Source organism: Colias croceus, chromosome 17 (assembly GCF_905220415.1).
Source record: "Colias croceus chromosome 17, ilColCroc2.1".
Lineage (NCBI taxonomy): Eukaryota > Metazoa > Arthropoda > Insecta > Lepidoptera > Pieridae > Colias > Colias croceus.
This window is the reverse complement of record NC_059553.1, coordinates 2,763,794-2,783,929: the sequence shown is the minus strand read 5'-3', so window position 1 is coordinate 2,783,929 and position 20,136 is coordinate 2,763,794. Positions and strand designations below refer to the sequence as shown.

Below are 20,136 nucleotides of genomic sequence, written 5' to 3'. Positions count from 1 at the left end.
AAATTGGCCAGAGTCACAACTGCCAGGCAACTTGAGCCCAACTGCGCGCAATATCAATAAAAATACGAGCAGAAGCATTTCCTTCATCCACTTAAAGCATCCAATTAGCGAGTAACTAGTACTTATTGCTACGTTTTTATAGTTTTCTACTAAGCTCGTAGACATAAAACTGATAATTTCAATAAAATAGCGTAGAACAAATGAACTGTCTTATTTATGATCTTCTTTTGGTTTGTTTGTTTCCAACGTTATCGTTGCTAAGCAACAGCTGCTGCTGAGCCATTACTACAGTAGGTACCCTTTAGCTACATAACCGACTTCCGTTATAATTTTTATACAAAATCAATTTATTTAATTATATTAAAACATGACCCAGACCTCTCAATAAATATTTAGAATAAAGAAAATATCTTTAAAATATGGTTATGATTGAATACAGATTAATACTGTGTAAAGTATTAAAATTTCATGCATCTTTCATACTACTTTTTCCTAAGCTACTATGTCGTGATCGTTACTTATGAGAGAAGAACGGCTGAACTGATATGTTTTTTTTACCTGGATTAAGTAACTAACTTTTAGAAACTGTAAAATTTACAAAACGTCTATGTAGAGCCCGGACAAGCAGCTTGTATTAAAGATAGTTTTACAAACACTAGTTCTACGGGCTTTGGAACGTTTTAACACGTTCACTGCGGCACAGAAATATCTGTACTTTCCATTACTGCGTTACGGGTCGTTTTAAACCTTGTCCTATACCAGAGATTGTGGCGGCACGAGGCATATTAAACCCCACCGCCCGTAGGAGACCAAAATCGTTTTTTTGGCGCCAAATAAGACAAAGTGTGCGGCTTTTGTCGTGATTATTATTAACAATGAGTTCATTAACCTAAATCTACCGTCGCCCGTGGTTAGATTAGTTAGTTTAGATTCTAGGGGTAAAATAAAATGTGGGGTCTGATGTACCCCATACCGCACTGAACAATAGCAGTTTTTCAAATAATTTAGTGATGGGAAAAGAAATATCGATTTTATTTAATTGTATTTATTTATCAAACTTATGGATGTTTTTCATTAAAACAGGCCAAACAATAATATTGTTTGCAACCAGTGCATTCTGTGAGAATTTTCTTTACCTTTTTCGGCCTCACGACTTGTTAAGAAGGTGCGGAGTTTTTCGTAACATCCTACACATCTACTCTTCATTGATCCCTTTAAGAGATGATGTGCCTTGTTTGTTGGCTTGTTGACTTGGGCAAGAGTTAAATTTTGATGAGCCATACACCGATTGCCGGGTGTTTTGGATTTGCCGCTAGTTGATTCAATGAACAAACACACTAATAGTAATCATGATTATCAACCTATTTGAAGAAAGTTACTCAACATGTCACATTCACGATTCTATTAACGATATTTATTATAACGAGTAATTAGGATGTTTGAAAATTACCTGTATCCACATTCAAGTCCTTTTTTGTAAAAGCTTCAATAAGTTGTTCCACAAATAGTCTCGAATGCGTTGCACAACACTAACCGCGTGAAGCTAGCTTAGGGTGCGGTACGAGGTGCGTGGTGGTACGAGGTGTTCGCAACCTCGTTCCGCACTGTGTTAGAATTTTTATTTGTTCAGTGCGGCACGAGGTCTAAGAAACCCGGTATTAAGGTCGGTATACCATTGAACTAGGAATCAATAGCACATCTCAGATATATAGATATCACTTTCCTACACTGAACCAGATGGAAGTTATGCCTCCCGCACGACAGAGAAGTTTAAGTTTTTTCCTACCGCCATAACGACGAGACACGGACAGGGTGTTTCAAGCCCTGTTTCGCAGCTAACGTGTTAAAAAACAATACATGATTAATAGTTTTAAAGCTCAGTTGTAATTGTCTATTTTCTGTGTTATGTCTAATTGTTCGCGAACATTCAGTTGTAGAGCACGAAACAAAGATGGACTTGGTGGTAATTCGTACGTTAAATTTTATTTTCGCTACAATATTATTAACAATTCAAACAACCGCATCTGAATATGTTAGGGAAATGGATACCTTGGTTAAAAATCAGAAAATAATAGACATCGCTATCGAAATATCAAATAGTAACTTTAACTTTAGAATAGAAACCGTCGTTGTTTCGAAAGATGTTGATGAAGCGATTATTAATAAATTCCTTCAAAGTTACAAAGGAACTGTAGTGGTCGAAATGAAGAGGGACGGACCACCTCCAAAACAAGTGGTTATATTCGTGGAATCATACTTCTCGTTTAAAAAGATATTGGGAATTTTAAAACCCGACCTAAAGGGAAAGTCGTTGATGCACAGTGGAGCGAAACTTGTAATTATTTTATTGTCACACCCACACAACCTTCGGCAAATAAACAGTCTTCTATGGGACTATTATGCCATCGATGTAGTAATAATAGTCGAACGAAAGGTCGGAAATATAGCTCTATACACATATTTTCCTTACAAAAGTGAAACGGATTGTGATAATGTAGAGCCTACGTTGATTGGGTTGTGGAGTGAAGATATAAATCACAAAAGTAAACTATTTCCAGATAAAACATCTAACATGAACCATTGTCCTTTATTTATTTCAACCAATAAAGTTTACCATCCGGCAACTGAACACAAGATTCCTTTACAAATAATTAAGAAGACATTGCATAACATGCTACGAGACATAGTAAATAGCACCCTCGTTGTTATAAATCGGAAATATACAAGCATTGATTCAGACAGTACTATGAGTTGGTCTGAATCGCTTAACGACGTGAGTCGTGGTGTTGTTAATATTTCAACTTGCACCGTGTCGCTTGGATTTGACAAAGGAGGTTTGTTTGACTATTCTGTGCCCTATTTTAGAATACGACTAGCCTGGATAGGACCACCCACTACATTCGGCTCAACTCTGTGGAAACTATTGGTACCTTTAAATGGATATTTGTGGCTTGTATTGCTCATCGTTTCTTTTATAGTCATAACTATTCCGTACATATCGAAGATTCAATGCGTTAAGCCATTCTGCAGTCGATATTTTAAAAACCTCAACAAAATGCGAAGAATTACTTTCAGAACATGGGGCGTTATGGTAGGACAGCCCATACGAGTTAAACCAAGGAGATTTCGAGATTTCTATTTAATCAGTCTATGGATTTGGTTCACTTTCATTGTGAGAAGCGCATATCAAAGCGTGTTAATAGGAGCATTGAAGACAGACACCATTATTGGTAATTTCCTAAATCTACAAGAAGCTGTCGACGATGGTTATCATTTCGGAGGTCGTTCAGGAATATTGGCGTATTTTGAACATGATCCAATAATTGAAGATCGTTTTCAAGTGGTGCTCGAATCTAAGTACGATCAGACATTTCGAGATGTTTTAGAAAACAAAAAGAGATTTATTATTGCGAGCTCTTTGGAGTACGCGTGGACGTTGTGTTTAGCTGAAGCGATAAGCGAGAAAGATTGCGGTTATTTATTGCCAGATTCGATACTAATGGTACCCTTGGTAGTTTGGATGAAGAAACATTCACCATTTGTTCGGCCCTTGTCTGTGTGGTTACCGAGATTGATAGAAAGCGGATTGTTGATAAAAGACGCAGAACAAAAACCACTACAGAATATTATTACATCGGATCCTACGCCGCTGACTATAAAACAAGCTGTTAGCTGTTTCTTATTACTTATTCTGGGCTACGGTATATCCATTACAGTGTTTGTTCTAGAATTGTTATTAAAAAAACAATCTTGTTACGGATGCTATTTAAAAAAGAATAATTTCAATACACGCTGCTAAGGTTGATATACAAAATAAATAAAAACGCCATTTTCTTTACACATAAGTTTATTAATAAAATTATAGATACATAAGTTCTCTAATCTTAATTGACATACAAAATATATAGGTAACAATATTATCTTCTTCCTCCTAAAAATTATACTAACAGCGATAATTATATTTTATAATTTACTTTAAAAACTTACAAACATTGATACTATATATTTCTTCTTAATTAATTAAAACTTAATGACTAGAAGTGAAACAAAGTTTATGCTTTGTTGGCTAAAATCTATTAAGACACTACACTGTTGCTAACTTACATATTATTTAGCTGAAGCGGTACTTATAATAATAACTTTATTTTGTATCGACTGACCATATCTGTAAAAGTAAGGTAAAAGTACATATAAAAATATATAAGTGGAATTCTTATTATGGAATTATATAAACGTACAAATATATACTTAAACCTACTGTATTAAAACAGATCTATTTATCCTAATGATAATTAGAAAATACCTAATATATCTACTGTATTCATAATATAATATGGCCGTTTAAGATAGGCGACAGGCTTATGATATCTATCAAAACATAAATGAAATTTAACATTGATATTATATCATAAGATGGAAAAGTACGATATAAAAATACACACAAGAATTAAACAATATATTCTCGAAAAAAACATCCAGAATTGATCTGAAACTGCGAAATAAACCGTCGTAAAAGTACAAAGTCTGCAAAGTGATTTGTACGAATTCATCGTCGTAAACAAGGTTAATATAAACCAATACACGTCCCTTTAACCTTTTTATTAACAGTCAATTTTATTGACACAATTACTGAATGTTACATTGTTACGAAACAAAAATTCATAATTAATGAACTAAAGAAGTATCAAAAGCTCCAAAAAGCTTTGTTGGATTTTTCAGGCAAATTTAAATTAAACAAAGGAAAGTATTGACATTTGACATCATTAACCATTTGGTTCTATAATAAAAGCATTGAAACAGAAATAAAAACTAGATCGTTTGTTCCATATGACTTTCAAATGTGTGCGATATTAATTGTTTCACGAAATCTTGTGTTCAATCATTCGCTGTCCAATAAATCCTAGATTAATGGTTGGATCGAAGCAAACAATGGCATGGGACATCGAATACATTTAGTTTAAATTGGGTTAAATGTTGTAAATTGTCTAATTTACTATCTATGTATAACTTGTAATAGGCATGTAATAAAATCGTGTATAATGAATAAGGTTACAAATGTTAATCTCTGTTAATTTATAGTAGAGATTGAATTGAAATTTTGTATCATTTGACAAATTGACACATCGTAAACGAGATGAAACATTTTCTTCAGTTTATGGATTATTAAATGTATCTGTTTAAGTATTAGGTTTTTGTGCGTTCTGGAGGTCTTCTCCGTCCTACAACTTCTTCGTCAAATTAGTTAGGTTCTGTGCATGTTCTATGTGTGTTTTTCACTCAATAACTATTTTTCTATAGGTGTTTTGGTGTTTTCACCCCAACACTACACAATACAACACTATTTGTATGGACACTAATTCTCCTCCCTATTATTTGAAAAGTATTTTTCTATTGTGCTGGTGTTATTTTGCCCTAAACAGCCAGCTCGTCGTAGTCGTACTAAGCAGCCAGCGTGGTGGGCTCGACGACGAGGTAGGGCGCGTGCAGCAGCGGCGGCTGTATGGCGGGGAACAGTATGGGGTAGTGGTGCGGCTGCGGCTCGGGCAGCGGGCGCGGCCGCTCGGCGCACGCCACCAGCCAGTGCGTGAGCATGCGCCCGCGCCCCTTCAGCTCCACGTCCCCGCGCCGCTCCACTTCGAACGTGCCCCATTGGGAGACCAGTGCCCGCGTGCTCTCGCTTAAGTGGATGCGCAGCGCTACAGCCGCAGATAATACTTAACTATAGCTAGTGCTGTGATATCTTAGTCTATAACTACAATCTCAAAGCGAAGTTGATTTTAAGTCAGCCGAATTAACAATTTGTATGAGTATATTTGCTAACAGCATAGTAAAATTGACATTAATAGGGTCAAAAATTTAAATGTCAATATAATTAAAATGAACTAGATCCTAGAAAATAAAATTCTTTTAAAAATAGCGCAAAAGGAAGCGGGTTCGAGTCCCGCCTCGTGATCGAATTTTTTCTATTCTAATATATAAAAATCAATGCCACTTTTCGTTGTAATTCCATAACTCGAGAACGGCTGAACCGATTTCGATAATTCTTTTTTTATTATATTCCTTGAAGTACGAGGATGGTTCTTATGTAGAGAAAACGTTAATATGTACCACGGGCGAAGCCGGGGCGGACCGCTAGTTCTTTATAAATTTATAAATTCTTTTAAGTAAAAAGATATTACTTTCTCTACGAAATGTACTTAGACATAGGATATAAGATTGATTGATATTTCGTTTACTGAAATAAATTAAAAATGAACCTAGATAATATTATAAAAAAGTCTTACGTTGTCCAGTAGATTCCATCCTGCTAGCCGTGTTAACGGTATCGCCGAACAAGCAATAGTGCGGCATTTTAACGCCCACCACGCCCGCGCACACCGGCCCAGAGTGTACACCTACCCTCACCTAATATAAAAAATCAATGCAATTAACTAAGAATATAATTGAAAAATGAATTTCGAATCCAGTTTGAAAAGAAGGATTTATTTCTCGGAATTCTTTTTGTATTTCAATGACGGTTTATTTTATTTTGCTCGATTTTTACATCAAATTTTCAAAAGTTCCTACCACAATAATTTAATCGTAACTGGATAAATCGTAATAGATGTTAAAGAGCGTGCCGATACAATTGTTCTTAGTTGAATCGCATAGCACTGTTAAAATGTATTGTAGGTAGTTTATAATTTTTTCACAAGACTCTTTCTTACCTCAAGTCGATGCGTAGGTCGGTGCCTCACTACAAAGGATCGCACCGCTTCTACTATAGCGAGCGCCATGAGGCAGATCTCTCTCGCGTGTTGGTCACCATTCCGTTCGGGCAGACCTGACACTACCATGTATGCGTCGCCTATTGTTTCCACCTGGGTTTGAATGCGAATAGTATAACTTTACATGGGGAAATTATTGGGAAAACATCATGCACTAGCCGCATAAAATAATCTATTTATCTTGTTAGATCTCATGCGAGATATTTATGAAGTAACACTATAATTATATTATCACCTATCAATGGTCTTAAGGAAACAGTTTTCAGCTGATGTAATAGCAATATAAATTATAAGGTTATGTAATACCTTTTTTTTGTATAATGTGTTTCGTGTATGAATACTTGGTAAAAAAGTGTACATATTTAGGTGCATATAACTAAAATTGAATTGTGATGCTATTAAATTGACCACTCATATTATTTTATTATGTAAATCCGGATGAATAAATAAGTATGGCTATGGATATAAACGTAGATTACAACCCGAAATAAAAGTTACTATAAGACATACTCATAAAAACTTTCTATGGGATGAATAAGGGTAGTGAAGCTAGCTTATTTAATTATTTATTATATACAAAAAGCTTTGTAGCTGAAAAATTCTGTAGATTTCGTGAAGGCAGTGTTACATAAAGTTAATGTAGAATTGGTCAGGGGGTGCAGGAGTATTACCATAAATACAGAAATCTTCTTTTATCTGTATGAAATCTTTTTAAAACGAATAATTAAGATAATGTTAATATATAAAATTTAGGTATATGATTAACTTATCTTCTATGACTAGTAATTGATCATTTTAACAAGATAAGTTATAACTTATTGGGGAAATATTTTTGAAGACAAATTCTGTCGATTGTCTAATATGTTTTGTCTACTCCGTTATCAAAGTTTAAAATACATACATATAAATTTAACAGCTCTACATTTTCACATCAATACATTTTTATGAATAACTTTATAATATTAAAAAAAAAAAACTTTAAACTACTAAAATTAATTTAGGTATCTTTATAAATGCAATTTTTGTGTTTTCAAATAGCTGGGAAAGTATTAATTTAAAATACATTTCAGTTTCTTGACGATAAATAAGAATAAGGAAAATGAAGCCTATTTTAGTACCGCCTGAAAGATGAAAAGGGGAGAAAATTTTACCCTCATTTGTCTGAAGAACGCGGGTTAATGAAAACTAATTCGAGCTGTTCATATTTTGCGAGAAGTGAGGTACTTCCGTTACCAAATCTTACCTAGAATTTATTTTCGTCATCTTATTATGCATAGAAAATTTATTTTTCACGGAGTTTTGTTTTTTATGGGGTATATGGATTTCAAATATGTAATATAAAATGCACTAAACAGAAATATCAAAATATATCGTAATTTTGGAATTATTTTAATTCATTAAAAGTATTACAACTGCATAACCTTAGGCTTAGAACTTCAAAGGATCACGCAGTACTATAACACGGTTACGCATTTGCAATTTCTGGCACAACTGTACGGTTACGCAGTTGTAACATCAACCCACACAAGGTTACGTAATTGTAACGTCAACACACACAAACTTATGCAATTGCTACGTCAACCCCACACAACCCACAATTGAGTATTTGAATAAAAAATTTTTTTGTGCTAAATGGAAAGATTATATATTAGTTTTATAACAAAACTATTTTTTTAATTTTTTTTTTGCAATAATTCTAAAGTTATTTCAAAATAAAAATTAGTCTTTGAATCCAGTACCGAAAACACACCGACAACTCCCGAAGCGTCACCCGGACGCGTGTGACGTCATAATGTTAGTTTTCACTCATTGCAGTTGATACAAAAACGTATACAACTATAACATTTTGACGTCACATCTATGGTGACCAGTCATGGCGCGTTTATAGTCACGTGATTTTAATTTAAATTTCATCAATTTTTAATTGCTTATAATTAATTGAAAAAAAATTTTTTTTGAGTTTTTTGCATTAAATATCAATATTATTAATAATAAGGTTTTAAAATACATAAAAAAACAATAATTTTTTTTATTCAAATACTCAATAATTGTAACATCAACCCACACAAGGTTATGCAATTGTAACATCATTCCACACACGGTTACATAATTGCAACATAACCAATCAATAAAGTTTTATTTTATTTATTTATTTATCCTACGCATAACTCTCATATACTCACCTTATAAACATCATAGAATCCAATAATCCTGTCAAACGTACTATACAAATCGTTCAGCAGATCAACAACTTGCATCGGCGTGGATTCCGCACACAGTTCAGTGAAACCAACTATGTCGCTGAAGTATACGGTTACGCATTCGAAGCTTTCTGGTTGGACCACTTCGCCAGCCATTAGTTGTTGTGCTACTGGCCTAGGATTGGGGTGAAAATTATGTTTTTGGAAATTAATAGCAGATAATTAATTTATTTAATCTATATGTTGTATCTTGTTTTTGTGTGTGTTCTTAAGAAACGTATTTCATTCATGAAGAACAGAAAATTATAACAATAAATAAATTATCTCGAAACGTTTAACTACTCAATTAATTTCACAAAACACCGTCCTGTTGACCCTTCTAATTTGGGATAATTTAAACAACACAGACAGTGTCGGTAATAACACAGTTATAACACGGAATATTATTTTATTATTATCTCAGATTAATATTTGATTATAGTAACCTATAAAACAATTATTACGAAAATAAGTCTTAAAAAAATATTATAATATGCATAAAAATCTATTATGATAAATGTCGAAATATCTCTGATTTATTAAATTCGGTGAATTTTTATTGAAATATTATATTTTCTAAGAAGTATGAGCCCGAATTGTTAAAAATAAAACTTACCTTGGCAATACTTGGTACAAGAGCTCTTCAGAGCGCCTCTTCTCCATTGAGAGTTGTTCTGTTTTTTCTTCCACAAGTGATTCTAAATTGTTGGCGTACTGCTCCATACGACTTAGGAGATCATCCATTAGGTTGTCGCAATAGCCTCTGACAAAACGGGCAATTTTAATAAAATAAAATCAAACATAACACAATCAACATTGAAAAAAATTACGTTTTCCCTTACAAGTTCTGTAATTCATTATTTTCTTCAGTCACAAATAACAGAAATATCGATAATTTAATAATTAAATAATCTTTTGTCGGCGATATAGGTATAATATAATTAATACCTATATCGCCGACAAAAGATATCGTGACTTCCAAATAGGCTGCCTCACTTTGTACATTTTGATAATATGTACATAATTTGCATTAATAGTATCGCTCACTGCTCAGCGCCTCCGCCAAACGTGCAGTGCAGAGAGTGCAGCCCCAGCCTTTGTACACCAAGGAATGTAATCCAACATCCCACAGTGTACATAATATACTCACTTGATATAGTTCGCGTTGATAGTATCAAAGCTGGGTCGATCATCGGGCGCCTCAGCCCAGCAGCGCTCAGCGAGCTCGAGCAGCTCGGCCGCCGCGCCCGCCGCGCCGCGCGCACCCGTCTCGCTCGCACACACCACGGGACGGAATGGTGGCGTCTCGTGCGCGCACACGCGGGACACGATTTCTGTTCCAATTTTGAATTTGGTTTTCGAATATTGGAACGAATGTTTAAATTATAGAAGCCATGTATATATAGAAGGGTTGTGTTTTGTTATGTAAATTAAAGTACGGATTTTTAATGTTTGTTCTCGAATAATGGAATGCAATATGAATTATTTAAATTATTTTAGCAGTGTATAATTGTATGATAGGACGATAGGTACGTTTTATAATGTCGTAGACATCGTAGAAGTATATAAAAAAAATTCTTAGCTCGTAGCTTTCTCGTAGCTCTGTAGCTACGAGATAGCTACGAAACTATAAAACGATGCAAAAATATAATATGAATAAAATATCAACATTTTTTACATAAATAGAATTATTTTTTCTTATACCAAGTAGAAGTAACGAATTTTGCCTTACCAAACAATTTTTTATGTAATAAATATACTCAATTTGCTACGTTACAAATATCTAACTTTTTCCATAACCAAACACAAAAATCTCACCCTTATTAGTCATAGTGGGTGTAAAGTGATGGAAGGGCCCCGCCCTGAGCACGATCTCTTCGAGAATGATCGCGAAGCTGTACACGTCGCCCTTCAGCGACGCGAGCACGCCCGGGTACACGCTGCCCGCTACTAGCTCCGGTGCCGTCCATAGTAACTCTAGTAAACGTTTAAAGACATTAATTAGTAGTTGACATTAATATTTAATCAATAATGTAGGTATTTAATAAATGAATTTTTAATATTATTAAAAAATGTTACTTTATGTTATGTAAATTTATTAACTGGAATATTTTAACGCTTATACTTGCTCATTATGATTAATTCATTGCTTATTATTTGCAAGAAATATAAACTAAGAAATTTTCAGGAAAAAGAGATGCAGGAAATAATAAAATTAAAGCACAGAACTTTTAGCCCCCTACAAATTACAATATACACTACCATCTACATCACACACTACGATCTATTTCACACGTGTTTGTCGATTGAAAATTGAATTCAACTGACAAAAATCGGGTTTTCACAGTGCCTACTAGGAAGATCCAATTTTGATTGAGGAATTAAATACGCGAGAATAAAAACCGGTCAAATATCGCTGTGAGGATATACTGTGGCTTACTATAGTAGTACGAGTCGTCCTTAATGAGATCAGTGGGCGTGCACAGCGTGTTGAGCCCGTAGTCCGATATCTTGAGCACGAAGCGCCCGTCGATGAGACAGTTCGACGAGCGCAGCTTGCCGTGCGCGCCCAGCCCACTGTGCAAGTAGCACATGCCCTGTGTAGAGATGTTAATAAAAATATTATTATACCTAATAGACCTTATTATCTATGTTAACGGAATTAAAAAAAATGTTATTGTAAATTTAGCTAAGTCTATGTTATAACGAAATAATTATATGTAATTGATGAGACATTCGACGAGCGCAGCTCACTGTGTGCGCCCAGCCCACTGAGCAAGTAGCACATGCCCTGTTGAGAGATATAAAAATAATAGTCCTTTGTTTACAAACTGTTCAAGGTGTTCAAGAAATAAAAATATGGTATTATTCCTACTACTATTTCTATGTTACTTCTAATGATTGAAATAACTGAAACAAACGTTGTTTGGTCAAGACCCGCGAAATACGGTGCCACGTAGGTTTTATTTATGAGCTCATAACGATGTGATATAACCAAAATAAATAAAATTATGCGCAGAAATACAATCTTGAATATCTTGCAGATATACAATAATCTTGTAAAATGATTTATCTAACTCCCAAATATACATACACTTAGAATCAATTAAATAGGAGGTCATACCTGAACAATATCATGTACAAGAGAAGTCCTAAAATTCCAGTCTAATTGCAGCTCTTCATTAGCTAACACATCCTTTAGCGAGCCCTTAGGACAATACTCCGTTAGTATGAACACTAAAGGGCAGTCCACACACGCGCCGATAAAACGCGCCGTGTTCTCGTGTGATACGTTGCGAGCCTAAAATAACGGTCAGTGGAAGTGAACATGGCGAACTTGATAAACAAACTTGTAAATGTCATAAAAATTCATAATTAAATAAAAAGGTAAATTAAAAGTTAAAAATCTTGAACGACCTAATTATTATTATTAAAATTATATTATACAAGTCCACCACTTATAGAGACAAGCTTTTTGTTTTAAATCACGCTTGGACGAATCTTCTACTATTACATACCTGTTTTATCTCCCACAACAGTTTTTTATTCAAATCCAATTTCTTTCTATGTATTTTCTTCACTGCGACGCGGTTGCCCTTATACAAACCGACGGTGAACGACGACAGTGTGAGCGACGGCGCTACAGGTGAAGCGTTTGTGTTGCGAATGTTCCAACCAAGGGATAACTATAGAAAGAACATCATTTGTTGGCAAACACACAGAGGAAATAAGTAGTTTTGAATTTTGAAAGGTTATTCAAATCGATAAATAAGCGATCATAATCAAAAATAATAATAAGTAAGTAGGTTTATAAATTTATAAAGAATAGAAAAAATTCGATCACGAGGCGGGACTCGAACCCGCATCCTTCGCGCCATTCCGGGGCGGATGCCTAACCAACTCAGCCACTCGTGACCCGCCTGAGCAATCGAATTTATTCTACTCTTTCAGTTTTATGTGTCTTAAGGGACACACCGGGCGCCATCTATTGAGATGATTTAACAACCATCTCAACCAATATGAAGCACTTTTCAGTGAATACAATATTGTAACGATGGGACACGACCTTTTGTTGAATTTATAATTTTTTAGGTATCATTGGTACCAAAAAAAATGGCGCGCGGTGTGTCCCTTAAGACACATAAAACTGAAAGAGTAGAATAAATTCGATTGCTCAGGCGGGTCACGAGTGGCTGAGTTGGTTAGGCATCCGCCCCGGAATGGCGCGAAGGATGCGGGTTCGAGTCCCGCCTCGTGATCGAATTTTTTCTATTCTTTATAAATTTATATTTATAAAGCATTTGAATGCCATAAAAACCAAAAAAAATATAAATTCAGTAAGTAGGTTGATAACTATAAGGTATTCTTCTATTATACCGTATCTTAAAACGTCCATTCACAGAAACCCTTAAAATGAGTCCCGGGTGCCTTTTAGATGGCACTAAAGTTCGAGGAAAGTGGGAATAGTAAAGATATATTTTGGACAAATGATTAGATAATTAGATGTTTAATACAGTACAAAAAAGGGACGTGTTAAAGTGATACGTTCATATTTAATTTTGTATTTTAAGCTGATAAGAAAGATGATAGAAGACGATGCTTCCTCACACAAAGGTTGATAATTGATAACAAAATAATTGAATTACTTTTCATTTCAATTACCCGAAGGCTCCTTGTAATTGGTACGAGGAACAAACAATAAAACACAATGCACTTAGCCAGTGTTAAATTAAATTAACTTCATTCATTTCATACAATGGCTTTAACGATGCTATCCAATTAATTGATTGAATGGAACTTTATTTCTATATTTTTTTTCTAACCTTTCGTATCGAGGAAATTATGTGTACAATTAAATAACTAAAGCAATTACCCATTTCCCAGAAGGAATATTAACATGTCCTTTTACTGGGAATTTAAAAATTATAGAAGCATTTAACTCGAACACCTGCTAAAGAAATAAGTCCCATGTAGTTTTAATTACTTACCTTAAGAACTTCATTAATACTATGTAGAGCTGGACTAGCTCCGAGCCCAGTAGCCACTTCTACGAGCACCTCTTCGGGCCTCACACGCCACGCTGTATTGTTTAATTCGGCATCTATTTTCACCAATCTATACATAAACAATTTAAGTGCTATAACTAATCTTTTTCATAGAAATTAAAAATATATCGATTAAATATTTCTCTACATTTACGTAGAGCTATAAAAATACGAAATATTTCATTCTTACATACATACATCTCACGTCTTTTTTATGTCTAAAAATACTTACTTGTATGCAAAACAAGAGGCTGTTACTGCGATTGTAAAAAACACAGCAAGCCCAATGAAACAGTATAATAAGACTGTTTGCGCTTCTGAGCAGCGTGTAAAGGAATAAACGTAAGTAATTAACGTAATATGTTTTTTTGTGTAATGTAAATATTTCAATCTTAGAAATGAAAAATCCTTCACTTTGCTATTATTATTATTATCAGTCTATCGAATATCATCATAGCATCTAAAGAATAAAATGGCCATAAAAATGCTGTCTAAAAATTATATTTCAACAAGCACAACTCCACGGATAAGAAAAGGCAACATTACACGATACTAGAACAAGTAAGAAGAAATTATGACATGACGTGTAATCTCGTAGCTCCGTAGCGTTCTCGTAGAACGCGATATAAAGCGCTACATTGCTGTGGAATTGTAAGTGCAAAAATTTTAATAAATTATAATAGTTCTTCGAAATCTTGACTCCGGTTTGTACCTAAATTGTAAAAGTACCTTTCTATTCATGCCCTTAATAAAAACACGTTGAATACTAAGATATCTTTTCGAAAAAATGATCTGTTCTTTTTGTATATTTATTATTTACGAATTCTCATAGATATTTTCTTATTACGATGAAATATTTTTGAAGAAACCAACTTTAAAGAAGATGGTTTCTTTACTGGTTACTTTTTATCAATTAAAATAGAACATTTCATATTATACATTGTTAATTTTCTTCAAACTATGTTATTGTAGAATTCGTAGCACTCGTAGGCAAATTTTCTTTTATAGTTATAGGTTTCGTAAACATATTCACCACTGTAAAATTTATTAGTATCTTAGTACTAGTACACGCACCTCCCTGACAAATAGGATCACCCTTATATATTGTAGATTCTAAATTTTATATTCCAAAAACTCGTAGCACTCTCGTAGAACTGAATTACGTAGACAAATTTGCTGTTATAGTTCTATATTTCAAAAACATATTCTCCGCTGCAAAAAAATAGCATCTAAGTATACACGTACCTCCCTGACAAATAGGATCAGTGCCAAGGAAGCCACAGCGCGGCTTGTCGGGCGGCGGCGCGCGGCGGCCGCCCGGCCAGTGGATCGCCTTGCCCGCTACAGCCTTGTAGCTCATGTTCAGACCGTGGTAGAATGCCACCACCTATGTTATGTTTTCATTTTTAGCACTCTTTTAAGAGCTTTTTTTAGCTACTTGTATGGTTGTAAGTTTGTATGTACTAGACTCTTTTAGAATCGATTTTGACCCACACTCGTTAAACTCATAATTATTTTTTGTTAAAGCGGACAATCAATTTTGTGTGTCTTTTGATGATAAGCATCTACCACCGACCTTGAACATTTGCGGAACAGAAATGTAATAATAGTTAGAAGCAATCAATTATATTATAAAACTCCATGGTATTGTATACTTATCACTTTTTACCATTAATCATGGAGTAGCCACATAATCAATGTCTTACGGCATTTTAGAAAATTAAAATAAATATACTCATGAACATATAAAAATATTATTTAAGTAATTAAAATATTTGTAAAAAACATAGTTTGTTATTAATAAATACAATTTACTTACCTCAAACTTGCCAGTAACAGGATCCAAGTCGAGTATTGCATAATCAGCGTCTCGGTCGCCCACTGCGTCTATCCGAACATGTCCAGTTATACCTGAGCATAATATAAAATTTTATTCAATATTTAATTTAAATTATTTAAAACATAATGTGTATGTGCAAGATCATACTTAAAATTGTCTATTTTGGCTAATCGATTGAATGGAAGGATTTGAAACAACGACACCTAATTGTGAATAATTAAATTACAAATTTAAATCGGCTTTAATTTTGATATGTTATAAATATTTTTAATGTTCTTAAATCCCATTACTTAACAATTACGACTTGTGAATTATATTATGTACCTATATGCTTTAAACTGTTTCATTGATAGATTGAAAAGATGTACGCTGTAACAGTATACACATGAACATGCCAAATAATAATTTGAAATTTGAACATAAATAACATTCACTCACCATGAAAGTCCCGACCCCACATGCGTCGAGTAATATTTCTCCCGTCGCGGATGTCTCCCCCCTCAGTGAGCGTCTCGTTGAGCGCCATACCCAGTAAGTACACGCCGTCGTAGAACGCGCCGATAAAGAAGTTCACCTTTATGGGGATTTTTAATATAATCGATATGTGCAGTAGATATTTGTCGTAATATAATAAACACTGACTTATTTGTTTAGAAATTTCTCTGTAATAATATTCTCTAGATTCTGCAATATACTTTTTGTACTATCGTAACACTTAGTTTATGAATAAACTAATTAGAAGAAAGAAACAGATTTTCAAATTTAACTCAAAGTCGTAACTAAGACAAATCTTAATTCAATTTTGTAACAATTTGAAAAAAATAATCAATGATTCAATGATTTTTCTAATGATTGTTAGTTTGCTAAAACAACAAAATATTATCATATCTCAATAGTAATCATTTTTTGTTAAGTTTATTAACACTATTCTACTCTCCACTAATAACATACAAACCTCCTCTCCATCCGAGAACGTATAATTATAATGCTGTCTCGCCATACTCCGCACGGTATCCGCGAACTCGTCGAACCTGTCACCAGTAGGCAACTTGAGTGATACGCGTAGCAACGCTTCGTAGGCCGCGCGGGCGGCAGCGTCTCGTTCATCACCTGCTGCCCAGCCCGTCTCGCCCCAATACCCACCCTGAATAAAAACTTCTTTAATAACTCAGCCCCCGGAATCACAGACACAACAGAAAATCTATTGTGTCGTGGTCGGATCGGGCCGCTCGTGGCTCGATGGGTTAATGTACACTAATGGAACAAAATTGTATTAACATCTAAATTAATGACTTCTTAACGATTTATTCATTATCCTTGTGTTACGAACACCAGAGCGAGCGCGTAATAATATTCCTGTATTACCTACTTACTAATTACATAACTTAATACTGCACACCTAAGTGATTAATTAATGATATTATGAGTTACACTTTCTCGTAGACGCATGACGTAGCCAAATGTGCTACAGAGTTGACATGATTGTAGCTCCGTGCCCCATATTACGGAACGAAATAACTTAAAAACTTTTATGATTGGTTTCAATAAACATATAAGGGTATTTTTTTAAATAATACAATTGGAATTAAACCTACACTTTCATAAGCTATCTAAAATAAAAACCAAAAAAAAGAAACAAGGAAATTTCGTCAATTAATTTAACTCTTCCTGGAACTTGATTATTTTCATCGAATAAAATTTTTATTATTATAGGCACAAACAAGATTTCTTAGAATACAAGTTGACTAATAAATAGCACATTTATACACAATATCATTTTAACTTAAAACAGTAGTTATAGCGTTTAGCTACTATTATGTATTCTGTGGTTATAGATAAAAAGGTGACCTATTGTTTATGACATAAAAAGCCCCTTTCTATAAATACCAACAAAATACGCTTTATAATTAAAAAAATTAGCAATTTTAAGAAGCAAAACAACCTTCCAATAAACTCACTAACCCACCTGAAATATCTCAACATCCAAGAATGCCCAGTCTCCCCTCGTCATGCCGAGCGAGTGCGCGGCGAGCAGGAACTCGCGCACCAACGAGCCACGCACGCTAAGGATCACCACTGGACAAACGAGATAAACTGTGTTGTTGCTTTTAAAGCTCCGGTACGGAGCGTTGTTTTTTGTTACGTTTGGAGTTGATTTTAGATTGCATTGTTGGTTTTGTTTAATGGTTCGGTCTAAAACTTGATATCATCATTATTTTATTGAACAATATCAATCAAATTCATATTATAAGCTTATAATCGGAATTCTTAAGATTAAATCGTAGTAATCGACTATATGCATTCAAAATGATTATGAATAATAGCTAAGATAAGAGATATATTAGAATTTTTTAAACAGAAAAGCCTCTCACTTAATGGACAGTGATTGATGGAATATCGTCGATAAAACATGTGTCAACTTAAAATAGAAGCTGCGAACAAAATATGAGACCCATCTAATATAACCCAGTGATGCTTAAAAATACATTATAAGAATGGAAACATTAGAAATAAATGAATTCTCATAAAATATATGAATATTAAAATGAATTTACCTCGTGCATACATGCTGACATCTCGAAGTAAAGCCTCGCAGGACTCACGTTCATTCCCATCTAATTCCCTCACAGCTTTCAAAACCCCTTCTTTTCGTAATCCCCATTCTAGGCTCTTACCTAAAAATATCAACCCATTCATAATATTACTAGACATTTTGCGTGTATACATGTACTCGTATGTACAAAGTACACATATGTAAAAAAGTATAAATATTTGTTTTAATTATTCGGAGTATTTTCTATAGCATGTAGGTACAAGTGACCTTTTGGGAAGCGTGCATGATTTATTCAGGTTGTCCCTTAAATGATATACAGAATCGAGATAGAGCATTGTTTAAAGGACGAGGAAGGGTTGTTTACTTAGCTGTATACACTCTCAGAAAGGCGAAAATATGTTGCTACAACCAATCAACGAATTTTGTCAATTATTAAAACTTATGATGTTATACATATATGTATATGTATATTCCAAATATAACGACTTTATTTCATATGCGTACTCAATAGCTCTAATTATACAAGACCTAAATAACTAGACAAATAAATCTAAGTCAACTAAGAAATTCATAATATTACCATGACTTGCAAATATATTATCAGCTTTTGTAGCAAACAAACGAATTGCAATTACTGGAATGGATATATTGATCTCTTACCAATAAGTCTTGACTATTGTAAACCATGTGAAATGTTTAAAATTTAAATACATTCCTAGTTAGTCGGATACTTAGATATTTATTTTATGTTCTTGTTAGGATGATGACGTAATACTTATATTATAAATGTTAATTGAAAACTTTCGCTAGTAAGCAAAAAATAGTCATGTAATATTAGCCTCACTTAATATTTTATATTGCGACAAGGTATCAAATAAAATTGTGTAAAATACATGTACAGAGACGACAGAGTATAAAATATCATAACGCTCTACAGTCCCAGCGAGGGACACTTGTGAATTATACAGAACACGTGTAAAGTCTTTGAATTTTTATTCTGCTTTTATAAACTCTCTTGTTTCAACGTCTACAAGTTCAGTTATATTCCCTTTCAATTATCTTAGGTAAATAGGGATTCCCTACACTCAATTATCGTCTGTTGTTTCAATAGATTTATCGCTTGTCTATTATAATGGCAATAAACAACTTGCAAAATGATTAGTTAATCAAATTACGCTATAATAAATAGTTTTATATTGATTTTAATGATTGAATCATGCATATTGAATACTATATGAATACTAATTTTTTCTTCTTTTAAATATGAATACTATATTTTGAAATATTCGTCGATAAATAAGTATATATATGCGTATAATAAAGTATTGCAGTTAAATACAATACAAATATGATATCATGGTGGTATGAAACGCAATCCCGCAAATAGAACTGCACTTAGCATATCTAGTAATCATCTTAAAATGTAAATTTTCTCATGTTAAAGAGTGTCTTAATGTTTTCATTACACACTTTACAACGTTTTACATACCTATATAATTATTCATATAGGTTTTCAGATAGTCTACTAATATTATTATTAAGTTTGTTTAGTTGAACGCGCTAATCGAAAGAAGTATAGGTCGGATTTGAAAAAAATCTTTCAGTATTATCGCCCATTTGTCGAAGAGGGGCTGTAAATCATCAAATAAAAATAAAAATAAATGTATGTAAATAATCATCAGTTTAGACT

General features: G+C 33.7%; 2 protein-coding genes across 2 annotated transcripts in view; one reads left to right on the top strand and one right to left on the bottom strand.

The window, feature by feature from the left end:
• Nucleotides 1–2,041: 2,041 nt before the first annotated feature.
• LOC123699278 lies at nucleotides 2,042–3,799 on the top strand. Its single transcript, XM_045646202.1, has one exon. The coding sequence runs from the start codon at nucleotides 2,042–2,044 to the stop codon at nucleotides 3,797–3,799; it is 1,758 nt and encodes a 585-aa protein (XP_045502158.1).
• Nucleotides 3,800–5,439: 1,640 nt separating this feature from the next.
• LOC123699277 (atrial natriuretic peptide receptor 1) overlaps nucleotides 5,440–20,136 on the bottom strand; it is a 28,561-nt gene continuing 13,864 nt past the window's right edge. The window contains exons 6-23 of the mRNA XM_045646201.1: nucleotides 18,448–18,567; nucleotides 17,859–17,968; nucleotides 16,848–17,036; nucleotides 16,331–16,466; nucleotides 15,872–15,963; nucleotides 15,292–15,439; nucleotides 14,285–14,366; nucleotides 14,005–14,122; nucleotides 12,526–12,693; nucleotides 12,132–12,308; nucleotides 11,448–11,604; nucleotides 10,826–10,984; nucleotides 10,158–10,341; nucleotides 9,624–9,770; nucleotides 8,951–9,143; nucleotides 6,708–6,860; nucleotides 6,285–6,405; nucleotides 5,440–5,696 (exon numbers count right to left, since the gene is read on the bottom strand). Coding sequence (XP_045502157.1) covers nucleotides 5,440–5,696; nucleotides 6,285–6,405; nucleotides 6,708–6,860; nucleotides 8,951–9,143; nucleotides 9,624–9,770; nucleotides 10,158–10,341; nucleotides 10,826–10,984; nucleotides 11,448–11,604; nucleotides 12,132–12,308; nucleotides 12,526–12,693; nucleotides 14,005–14,122; nucleotides 14,285–14,366; nucleotides 15,292–15,439; nucleotides 15,872–15,963; nucleotides 16,331–16,466; nucleotides 16,848–17,036; nucleotides 17,859–17,968; nucleotides 18,448–18,567 — 2,711 coding nt within the window. The remainder of the gene's footprint in view (nucleotides 5,697–6,284; nucleotides 6,406–6,707; nucleotides 6,861–8,950; nucleotides 9,144–9,623; nucleotides 9,771–10,157; nucleotides 10,342–10,825; nucleotides 10,985–11,447; nucleotides 11,605–12,131; nucleotides 12,309–12,525; nucleotides 12,694–14,004; nucleotides 14,123–14,284; nucleotides 14,367–15,291; nucleotides 15,440–15,871; nucleotides 15,964–16,330; nucleotides 16,467–16,847; nucleotides 17,037–17,858; nucleotides 17,969–18,447; nucleotides 18,568–20,136) is intronic.

Coding starts and splice junctions, on each gene's coding strand:
- LOC123699278 (XM_045646202.1), top strand. CDS start 2,042: ATGGATACCTTGGTTAAAAATCAGAAAATAATAGACATCGCTATCGAA.